The sequence below is a fragment of the Lactuca saligna genome, chromosome 2 (genome assembly GCF_052625555.1).
Source record: "Lactuca saligna cultivar CGN05327 chromosome 2, ASM5262555v1, whole genome shotgun sequence".
Classification (NCBI taxonomy): domain Eukaryota; kingdom Viridiplantae; phylum Streptophyta; class Magnoliopsida; order Asterales; family Asteraceae; genus Lactuca; species Lactuca saligna.
The window spans coordinates 178,290,483-178,302,155 of record NC_136418.1 but is presented as its reverse complement, the minus strand read 5'-3'; the positions used below and the strand labels follow the sequence as shown (position 1 = coordinate 178,302,155).

At 35.9% G+C, this 11,673-nt stretch overlaps 1 protein-coding gene and 1 long non-coding RNA gene across 4 annotated transcripts; both read right to left on the bottom strand.

Annotated features, from left to right (window-relative positions):
- Positions 1-5,089: 5,089 nt before the first annotated feature.
- Positions 5,090-6,127, bottom strand: LOC145028302 (uncharacterized). Of its 2 annotated transcripts, none has more exons than XR_013675971.1 (5): positions 6,021-6,127; positions 5,870-5,908; positions 5,710-5,780; positions 5,551-5,588; positions 5,090-5,344 (listed from the first exon to the last, which is right to left on the bottom strand). It is a non-coding gene; the product is annotated as an uncharacterized LOC145028302 (long non-coding RNA). The 2 variants fall into 2 exon arrangements; XR_013675970.1 differs by having other exon boundaries at positions 5,870-5,912; positions 6,021-6,079.
- Positions 6,128-6,151: 24 nt separating this feature from the next.
- Positions 6,152-10,883, bottom strand: LOC145028300 (cullin-associated NEDD8-dissociated protein 1-like). 2 transcript variants are annotated; one of them, XM_078976977.1, is made up of 7 exons: positions 10,186-10,883; positions 8,802-9,078; positions 8,601-8,740; positions 7,922-8,004; positions 7,572-7,743; positions 7,323-7,471; positions 6,152-6,193 (listed from the first exon to the last, which is right to left on the bottom strand). In XM_078976977.1, exons 3-5 carry the CDS (start codon positions 8,727-8,729, stop codon positions 7,689-7,691), a joined length of 267 nt encoding a protein of 88 aa, XP_078833103.1. In that variant the 5' UTR covers positions 8,730-8,740; positions 8,802-9,078; positions 10,186-10,883; the 3' UTR covers positions 6,152-6,193; positions 7,323-7,471; positions 7,572-7,688. The 2 variants fall into 2 exon arrangements, with proteins under 2 accessions (XP_078833103.1, XP_078833104.1); XM_078976978.1 differs by lacking the exon at positions 10,186-10,883 and having other exon boundaries at positions 8,802-9,144.
- Between the last annotated feature and the right edge of the window lie 790 nt (positions 10,884-11,673).

Sequence of the window (11,673 nt, the reverse complement as noted above, 5' to 3'; positions counted from 1 at the left end):
CCTAATATCACATAATCATCAAGGCCCAGTTATGGCCCACCTATGGCCCAATTTTCGAAATTAGGCCCAAGTCCTTCTTGTGGGCCTTATCGTAAAGCTCATCCAGTTATTTTGGTCGATTTTCTTTTCCTTTGATAGCCCATAAAAAGTCAAATCACTAAATTCCAATAGGAAGGCCCAACTCGAGGCCCAGGTGAAATTTGGGTTTTCACATAAAATGACGATTAGGGTTAAGTGTTCCTACTTAACCCATTAAGGACTTAATCCATTAAGTCCAATATTGCCTTAGGTTAATTTGCAAATGATTATTAATTAACATTTTCAGTTTAGTAATTAATTCAAGTGCGGGTCCCGATAAATCACAAAATTAGGGTTTCATGACATTGGAGTTTTCCAAAACCTAATTAGGGTTTCTAACCCAAATACTAGCACATTAGTCACTTAGTTGAGCTTTTAGGTGAATTAGGGCTTTATTGGGCCCATTAGGATTTCATTGCGCCCACTAGGGTTTCATTAGGCCCATTCTGTCCAAGAATCCCAAACGAGGCACACCGCCACCCAACACGGAGGCTGGTGGTGGTAGGCGGCGGCAGCCATCACCTCATGGTGGTGGTTATAACTTTTCTCTTATTATTCTTTCTAATTACAATACATAACAATTTTACATATGAAAACTCCAATAAACACACACACACACACAACCACACTGTGGCGGCAGGTGGTGGTCGGAGGTGCTAGCATCACCTCATGGTGGTGGTGGTCCTCTTTTGATTCTGACCAAAAATCACACAGCCACACTCTTCTATTCGTGATGATTTGAACCACTCACCTACTGGCATGTGGTGGCAGTGTATAGAGTGACAGTAGCAACATCGGCTAACGGCAGCGTCGTCAACGGCAGCCACCATGGTCGGCTGTCATGGTGGTTTTTCACAGCTCCTATTCAATAGAAACCACAAACCATAGTCACTAACACAAGATGAAATACCGAGAACACACCCATCCTTTTGACACACAACTGAAATACATACACGACAACCACCCTTGGGGGTGGCAGATGTTGATCGAAGTAGAAAAGAATTGCACAAGCGGCAACAACGGACGACGAATATCGACAGTCACTGAAACAACATAGAAGAATAATTGATCGGTGCTGCCATGGTCTTTTCAGAACAGTCCAACATCAGCAGCAAGAGGCGGTGGTCGCTCTTCGGTCTCAGCGGTTCCCTCTCGGTCGTTCACGACGTCCGGCAACGAAGTTGGACACGAGATGGTCGTTTGGTGGCTTGGGACTTCGACCGATCGGAAAGACAAGAGGGTGTTGGGTGGTAACGACGGTTGGACGAAGGAGAATAAGATGGTGGATGGTTGTAGAGGTTAGGGTTATGGTTACTGGAGGAATGGACGGCTATATACCCCACCCTTCAAACTTCGACCCATAATGACATAAATGATCCCTATTTCTCTCTTTCCTTTCAACTTAAGTCCTTAATATATCATTTAAACCCTCCTTCTAAAAACCTTTACAAATTAAGTCTGAAATCTTACCAATCAGCCCCTGCTTCCATAAATACTTACATAAGAAGTCCAAATAATAGCAAACACACCCTAGTTCTGAAATCCTTTTCAAAATAAATCCAGAAATTACATTTTAACCCCCGGAGATTCAATTCTTGTCATTTGGCTTACCGAAACCAACACCCCACTAATTATTAATTGGTTTTGGACAATAACAATATAGAATAATAATAAAAATTACTTCTCGGGTTCCGGGTTTATGATTTAATTATTTTATTTTAAACGGGATGTTACAACCAATAATTCCCCAATGTTTAGAGAAGCTTGAGTTACTCAAGTTAGGCCCAATAGACTCTCTAAGAATTATTTCGTATCACATTTTTGGAGGGACCATGAATATAATAGAGATGTGGGTAAATTTGCCCAATGATCCATGTAACGCCCGTAGATCCGACCTAGTCAATTTAGAGATAATAGGGGTTGAAAACGACTTTTTAACAAAATATTATATAGAATAAATAATCTTAACCAAGTTGTAGAATACGTCTCAAGGGTTCCTTACATATAAAGAACGCCGAAATCCGAGTTATAACGAAGACGTTATGGTCCGTCGAAGTTTTATGGCAAAACCGATACGACACCGGGAGACGTAAATAGTGAATTTAAGATGGAGGACTATTTATCCTTATAAATCTAAATAAAAATTGTAGTATATGTTATACCGAGAACATACAAAAAAAGAACGCCAACATCTGACTTCGTATGAGGAAGTTATGAGTTTTCTAAGATTTTGCTTTGTAGTGCACATCCCGAAACTCAATTTTTAGATCGAGCGGTTTTTGGCCTACGCGACCTAAATGAAAATTGAAAATCTCATTAATAGGAACTCAACAGTAAAAATACAGAAGAAAACAGAGTCAGTGTGTAGAAGTTATGAGTTTTACGCGAACATTTAACAGTATAATCTCCTCGTACTGTTAAATTTAAGATCGGTCGAGAATTAGCCAATGACGTCAAAACGAAAGTTGTAGATATTATTTTTACCTACGCGTGGATATAAAGAACATCAAAAACAGAGCTCGTATGTGAAATTTACAGATTTTAGAAGTCGGAAGTGTGTTGTGAGAAAATGGGTGACGTGGCACGATCTTGGCCATTGCTTTCTCCCCAAGTCTTGCCACCAGATGGTGACATGTGGCACCAAGTTCAGCCATATTTCACCTTATAAATAGAACCTCTCACACCCTCATTTTCTTCACACCCTTCCCATTCTTTCTTCTCTTTACTCTTTCTCTAGAACCTCTTTCTAGCCCTGAAACCCCCCGAAAAGCCTAGGGAACCTCCCTAGCACGAGGCGGAAGCCCTAGAGTGCTCAACGACTCTTAGAAGAAGAGCTTTTCGGCACAGGAACGCTTCTCCAAGCAAATCCCGATTTTCTATAAACCTCGCTGTAAGTGAGCTACGTTTATGCTATTTTTAATATAGCTTTTATTTAATTATAATAACGCTATTAGGAACTTATAATAAGTACTTGAGCTATTATTATGGGTTATATAAGTATTATTTAATGCTTATATAATAGTAATAATAGCTAGACTATTAATTAATCTCGATGAATAATAGACTAAACTCTGGTGGTAATAACACTCGATATCGCCGAAGGAAGTTATTTTTAAGAAGCGAAGTGCTGTCTGAGTTCGGAATCACCACCTTTTCAAGTGAGTGCATGCCCCTTTCATCTTACACATAGATATGAAATATTTTATATAAATTACGTGTTATGTGCGCATATTATCTGTATACTTGCTATTTATGCTGAATGAACGATGTTATACAAGTTTTATATGATTTAAATTGTATATGCATTTATATCTATATAATATGTTGGGTAAAACATGGGTAGATGAACTATGAGTTGGATGATGAGTTGAGAAATGATATAGACCATGAGGTAAAGGTGGGAGGTGGACGATGTGAGAAGCCTTGTTCCCAAATGTTAGCCCCGTTATCTAGCAGAGTATGAATGACAACACGGACTATTCTAGACATTCCAGTGGAACACTAGCAGGCTCACAACCTATAGGTGTTGTGAACGATGTGTTCACCGGTGTACTCTAAAAACACATTGACATGTATTGCGAGTGGACTCTCGAAAACGATATTATCAATAAACGAGATAACCCTAGAAGCTGTGCTCGAAGGACAATACTGGCAGCTGCACCTCATATAGAATGTCATAATTATGGCAGTTATGCCTAAGTGATAGAACTAGCAGTTGTGCTTGACAGCTATGTCATTGACAATGATGGACTTCGTATCTATTCCTTAGGAATGAATGAACGAGAAATAACCGATTCTTAGTATAGATCCTTAATAGTAAAGAAGATAATGGGGATGTGTAATTGGGTTAACTGTTTGATGATTAAACATAATAATTATATTATCACTACTAGAAAAACAGCCTTTTACGACGCTCATTGCGCGTCGTAAATGGCTCAGACGACGCGCAAATGTGTGTCAAGGAAGGCCCTGTCATAAAGAGAGACAACGTGCTTTTGCGCGTCGTCTATAGACGATGCGCATTTACGACGCTCATTTACGACGCGCCTTTACGACACGCAATGCGTATCAAGAAAGCCCCTATCATAAAGAAAGAAAACACGCATTCGCGTGTCGTAACCTTACGACGCGCGTGTTAATGACACGCAATGCGTATCAACAAAGCCCCTGTCAAGAAAGGCCGTGTCATAAATGAAGATAACACACATTTTTGCGTATCATAATTTTAAATGTTTAAAAAAATATATTTTTTTATAGATTTACTAATTTTCAAATTAAATTTGCATTTAATGCATCATAATAGAAAATAAAATATCATATATAGAACAAATATAATCCATTTCATAAAATTTAATGTCATACAAAAATAGAATCCATTGCATAATATTTTATTACAAATTTGACATTTTATTGTTTCCGTACTTTGACAATTTGTGCTGCTGCTGATTCCAGAGCCAATCCGCAACTGCATTCCAGAGCTGATTCAGTGGAAAGAGCATCCTAGACTCCATCACTTGAAATTACAAGCCGCCCACAAACAGAAGATAGCTGAAGATCATGAATAAATAAAATTTGTTAATAAAAAGAGGAATAAATTGAGTTTAATTACTAAACGCCAACATTCAAACCAATTAATGAAAGTTAAAGCATCTAAATAATATAGCATGGTATGCAAATATATCATGCATCGTACAAACAATGAAGATTTTTAGTTTCTGGAAGATTATTGACATCACTGGGATTAAGAGTTTTCTTTGCTTATCCACTGCACCTCATATGTTTCCATCACATTTGAAGGATTATAATGCTACATAGCTCTATTAAAGATGCTGCAATATCTCTCTATTGTTATGCATGAAATCAAGACATATGATCTTCTAATACTAGAAAACAAGAGCTATTCAGAATAATAAAGCTACATACCTGAGTTTGCAAGAGGTATCGCAAGGTGCTGCCGACTCAAAACCAAGCAGCCTTAGGCACTTATCAAGGACTGAACTGAGGATGCACATCTAATAGAAAAAAGATAAAAGTATAATTACAAGGATTAATAAAGCTATTCGGAAGCCAGCAATGAGAACCAAATTTATTTAAAAAAAAAAAGGAGATAAAGAAAGAGAGAGACTACTTGCATCTAGCCTCTAGAAATGTGCTTTGTGTAACCATCACCTAGATCAACACCAATCTGGATCTTTTGATCTGAGGCTCTGTTGTGTGTCTCGCTTAAGACATCCAGACAATCTGAATGCTTCTTCTTAGTTTGAAACTGCAATAATTGAGATACAATTCATTTTGAGGGGATAGATAAAGAAAATATGAAAGACCATCAATTTATCAGTAATCAAAAGGGACGGTTCTCTTCAGCAGAAAGATAGAGCCTTTGATGGATCCTAGTGAATCAGTTACTAGGGAATGTGACATGTAGATTGGATTGGTAAACCTAAAGGTAACAGTGTCACTGCAGGGTTTTACATTTTCATGAGACTCAAGAGGTCAGTGATGTCTTCAGTCTGTTTAAGATGAAAATGAAAGCACATAACATTAGTGCAGGATACAGTAAATCTATCATGAAAGTGCAATGGTTGCATTTATCAAAAGTGAAAAAATTGTGTCTTTCGCCATGAAACTTACCAGCTATCACCCAGACAATATATGCCTTGTCCTTCTAGAAGTAACAAACCATGTTGATTATAATGGACTTCCTGCAACAACAAAAAACTATTATAGTTTTTATTTTTTCAAGACTGTTGATTTAAATAAACACAATTTAATAAGTAATGTAATGACATACTTTTACATCAAGAAATTTTCCAGGTTGGAAGTCCATGATCTGCCTGATTACAAATTTCATAATTTAGAATACGCATTTTAATATTTGATTATTAGTCAAACGCATCAAAACTATAAAGTAAAATCTTTTTAAAAGATAAACTATAGCTTACATGAACGTTGATGTTGTAAGGCAGAGATGTAGGAAGAAGCTTCCTCAGTTGGAATACCTAATATGGAAACAGTAAAAAAAATAATAGTAAAAAAGTGGACTCTTATTCTAGGGTGATTGTTAAAAAAGTACATACGTCTCCAGGGGTATCAACAAGTGGCTGCAAATACCTCTCTGCATACACAACACCATTTGTGTTACTTTTTTCCTGTTAAGATAAATAATATTTTAAAACCTCTTTTCCTTAAATTTCTCTTTTGGCTTAAACATGTATACAAGAAGCAAGCCCTCGTTCAAGTAAGCTATACGGTGTTTCTTTATTAATGCAAAAAGGACAACATAATAGAAATAATCAGATAAATACCATTAAGTCTTATGTTTTACAAATTTACCCTCTAATGGTTTGTCATTCCATTTCCCTAAGTGTGCACTCATTTTCTCAAGTATTATTCATACATCATATAAACAGAAAACAATTAATGGGAGAAAAAACACATGTAAATAGGATAAGGAATTGTAGAAGATATTGCCTACCTGACATACCATACCGATAAAAAATTTATAAAATGATATTATTAAACCACTAAAATATAATCAATGATTTATCAACAAACAACACATAGATTATAACTTGCATTACAAATAAATAGATAGATTATTAACATCATTCTAAAACAATATCAGAATAATCAACATGAATAGATAGCTTTTTAGGTATGAAATAGTTCAAATCTACAAACTATAATATATATTACCCCCATTTTTCAAGAACCAAAACTATTTCAAATGTGGGGAAACATGAATTCCTCCGACCAATTCAAGAAGCAAAACTATTTCATACCCCTATTTTTCATTAATTTAGGGAAACAAGTGTAACTGTTTATAAATTAAACCATATTGACTCTGTAAACTTGAATTACTGCACCTGAAAGTCATAATTCAAGTTTTTTAATTAAGATTTATAGTCGACCATGATCTGCTAGATGAACCGTAGTCTACCCATTGTCCTTAATTCAATAAAATTAACATGATCCAAATTGTGATAGAAATCATGAGGAAGAAATAAACTCAGAAGATATCTCTTAAAACTTTATTATTCAGGTGAGTGCTCTTCTTGTTGTTGCAATAACAATATGCTCAAATCTGAGCGTGACCTTTTAGAAACTGATAAATCTACAAAAGATCTTAGCAACAATAAGCTTTAAAAAGCACTAAACAAGGAACAATCGAACGCACATAAAGAATACTCCTTTAAAGAAGATTTGTGAAAGGATGAAGAGACTTGACCCAACATTTATTATACCTGGTAGAGAAGAAATAAGGAGCTTTGCTAACCCCTGTCGCAGCCATTCATCTCTGTATCCTCACAAAATCACACAGGAAGCATGGAGCGATCTCAGAATTCTCACATGTCTCGTCAATCTTCCCCCTCAGCCAAGAAGAAATCCGATACTGATAAGAAGAAATGAGGCCTCAGAGCGAAACCCTAAGGTTTTTTGAATGTTTCTTGATTTTACAGAACAAGATAAGAACAAGCGTGGTGTGGACTTACAAGTAAGGCTTTAGAGGGGTGAATAGGAGGCTGACAGCATAGAAGCGAAGAATAAAGAAAGGGCAGAGATAGTTAGAGACAGTGAGGGAGGGCGGCATACGACAACGACAAACTTCATCATCTTCTTCCACTGCCTGGCGGTGTGTGATTCGCGGCGACGACGTGATTATACCTTGCAGTTAACTCCACAATAACATGTTCTATTAGTTAGTGTATTCAAGTTAGAAAGTGTTGCTTGCCTTAATGCTCGATTAGCCGATTTTTGAAAAGAAGAAAAACCATGGTTCAAATTTTGGTCCAATTTTCAATGTAACAAGTAGAATTCCCTTAAATGTTGGTGTTGGTTATACCTTGCAGTTAACTCCATAATAACATGTTCTAGGACACATGAAAGGTCTAGGTACAGTGGAGATGTAGCTATAACTACAAAAGCCTGAAAAAAAAATCAAGGGTCAGAGATAAAAGTATATGTTGTTGCCCACATTGTATCTTCTACAAGTTCCAACCTTTTTTTTCGTTCAGTTTCCTCTTTATTACATATTATTATGTTTACCAAGTATATGATACTGAGGGGGAATTTGGCTCCCATAATGTTTTGGAAGGAATTGGAATTTGTCAAAGGAATCAAAATCTAAGAGGATTGGAATCTGACAAATTGTAAATTGTTGGTTGATAGAAAATAGAATGGAAGATTATAACGAAAATTAAATAGTTCTAGATTCACTTTTAAATATATATATATATATATATATATATATATATATATATATATATTTTGTTATATATACTGAGGGTATGGTATGGAATTGAATTCCTTCCACCCATTCCTAGGAATGGTAAAATCCATCAAACATGGAAAACTGAAGGAATCTAATGGAATTGATTCCGGCCATTCGGAACCAAACACGCCATGGAATGGAATCTTGAATTCCAATTCAACCGGAATCCAAAAACTAAACACATCCTAACTTGACTTGGAAAAAGCTTCAACATTCAATAAGGAAACCTAAAGAAAGTATAAAAACAAACCTTAACAGTTGTAAGTCGGGTTATCTCATTTCCCATTCGATCTACAAGAACAGGAAGGCAAGCTGGTAATTCTGCTGTGAGATGAGCACCAAATGTTGAAACAACAAGCCCATACAAGAGACAGCACATTCATTAACCTCCTGGAGAAAGACCATTATGTTATCCCAAATTCCCAATACAAGTTCACAAACAAGTACTAACCTGGTCTTGATCTCGGTTTGTCAATCGTGACAAGATGGCATTATATATTGGATGGACATAAGGTTTGAAATCCAAATTAGAAACCTAAACAAACCAATAAAGTAATATCAAAGCAGAAAAATAGATAAATACAAGAATTTTTTGGAATAGATCATGAAATAGAAAGGGATAACACCTCAATGTTTGCTCGAATAAGTTCCCCGCATACTCTTAATGCCTTTGCAGTAACTTTGTAATAGCGTTCACCAACAACAGATAAAACAGGAGCAGAAATAGCCTACAAGAAGATGTCAACATAACAGTAATATTAAAATCTAGAAATCCTAAAGTAGAAACCAAAAAAAAAAAAAAAAAAAAAGGGTGGGACCCTTTATATGAATAATACATTGTAAGGGACCGGTAATAGTAACTGTCAGATGCAAAACATTATTGCTCTCAAGAAACTACAATGAAAATATTAACGAAATCACTGATTTTTTTCCTAAGTTATAATAAGCAGGTGGATCATAAAGTGTCTTTTAGGATATAATGTAACATAATAATCCATTCCATATTAATAGTCTCTTAAACTAGACAGTTCAAGCTGGTAATTGCACTACTAAAAATATATACCAGCTACATAGTCTTTTAACTGTTCATTTGAGAATTCATCTTCTTTTCTTCTTTTTTGAATTTTATCCATTTGAGTACTACTTCTTGTTCACTAACAGATGCCAATATTTGTTTTTTGTTTTTGTTATGTTTTTTTTTTAATTTGACTTTTGGGGATTTTGTTTGGTTTCAGGTTTCTTGTGGAGGAAGATGAAGGACATTAAGAAGATGAAAGAGACAAGGGCATAATGGTCATTTTCATAAATAATTGGTTGTGTCGTAATCAATGCTCTTTAAATAATTCCGTAAAACATCTGAAATGCTTTGTTTTTGTGATTGTCATTAAGGATCCAAGAATCTATTTAGACATGAACTTTGTAGCTGAATCCATTGAAGAATCAATCAACATTCTCATTTTCATTAACGAGGGTAAAAGTTGAAATGAAATAGCTTTTACCATAGAACAAATACAGTCCTAACAAATGATCCTATGGCAGAAAGTGCAAATAAAATTCATAAATTGATCTCTACCGGAAATATATGCAGAAAACAAAAGAATTTTTTTCGTTCAGTTTCCTCTTACCGAGTATAAGACTCACAGGAACACAGTAGAGAAGGGACTTGGACATGATGATAAAAAAAAACTTAATCAAAACTATGAGTAAATTAACCTAATCACTACAGATTACCTAAAAAATCATAAACCCTAGAAGTTTCTCTAGATTAATTTGGGGAAGTTGCATATAAATTGAAACATACATAAGCCCTAGAAATCTATTAACATGTAAAGTACCTGACTGATGCCATCGTTGTCAAAAAGAAACTCCTGGAAGAGATCAGCGACGCCCAATCATTGTGGTCCAAAGAAGCAGGATCTGCAATACGTGTTTTGATGTTGTAATGTTTTTGGTTGCAGATTTGTAGGTCATTTGGAGATGGAAGACTATCACTAGAACAATACGTGTTCTCAACGACTTATTCTGGGAAGCCATGTGGAACCGATGAGCAACAGAACAACTCCTAGATGAAGATGATGAAAAACGTGGTGGGCGGTGGAGGCGCTGCTTAAGGCATCGGGTTAGGGTGTCCATCGGAAGGGTTTTTTTTACCAGCGGGAAGGGCTTCTAAATGTGAGAAGCTGTTGTGAGCTCTAAGAAGTATGTGAGGTCCGGTTCAAAGCCCTAGTAACTTACTGATAATGTGAAGATGGGCCATATGCGAAGATAAAAGATGAAGACAGACCATATTTGAAGAATTTTGGGCAAAGGTATGGTTAGATTGGTTCAAAGCGTATATATGGATATTAAAGCGGCCATGGAATTTGCAGAAGTTGTACCAGTTTTAGGGATAAATCGAACTAGTTGGGTCTTTGTTGTTGAGCTTCTTTGCCGTGATTACTGGCTCGTGAATAGAGAGAAAGGTTAGGGTTTCTTGATTAAGAGAAGGAGGGGGAGAAAATGAAGGTCATCAGCAAGTGCAGAGGAATGAATAAGCGGGTCCTCCAAAATTTTAGGGATTTTTATCAGCAAGTGGAGAGGAATGAATGAGCGGATCCTCCAAAATTTTGGGGATTTTTGTCAATCGATCATTTCCCGCCTAAAAGGCGTGTTTCATTAAAAAATTTATATAGCGACATACTTACATGACGCACATTTTATAAAAGGCACCCTCCGCATTTCCTTTTTTTCTTTTCTAACACTAATTTTAGGGCACTATTTTTTAGGGCACCCACAAATGCGCACCCTCTATCGGCGAGTGTCATTGTTTGCGCATCATTAAAGGCCAGTTTTCTAGTAGTGTATTGTGGGTTGAAAACCATATGTACTCACCAGGTTTCCCGACCTGACCCACTCAGTTTATTTATATCATAGGTGTTGATATGAAGTCACATTACACTGAGAGAATAATGAGATATAAATCACTAGTGATAATGAATGTAAGTTCTGTTTATGATTATGTTTCTGTTTTGACGATGACATCCCAAATGTTTTAAAATGAATAAAAATACTTTTCTTCAGAAATGCTTTGATAACGTATTTATCATGTTTTACTGGGAACAAATTTCGCAACATTTTTATTAAAAGAGGTACTCTGATTTTTATAAAGCATAAACAAAATCGGTTTTTTCTGGTCGTGAAAATGGGTATGTCACAATCCACAAATTTTAAGAGGATGGATAGAGATGACAGGTACAAGTTTAAGAGTTTTAAATGATAGAAAGATTGTTCGTTAAGTTTATATGTTTGAGTTGTTTAGGTTTTAATTGCATGTTTTGGAACTA

Coding starts and splice junctions, on each gene's coding strand:
- LOC145028300 (XM_078976977.1), bottom strand. CDS start 8,729: ATGTGCTGTCTCTTGTATGGGCTTGTTGTTTCAACATTTGGTGCTCAT. Junction 8,005..8,600: donor CCCGACTTACAACTGTTAAG/GTTTGTTTTTAT, acceptor TTTTTTTTTCAG/GCTTTTGTAGTTATAGCTAC. Junction 7,744..7,921: donor ATTATGGAGTTAACTGCAAG/GTATAACCAACA, acceptor GTTAACTGCAAG/GTATAATCACGTCGTCGCCG.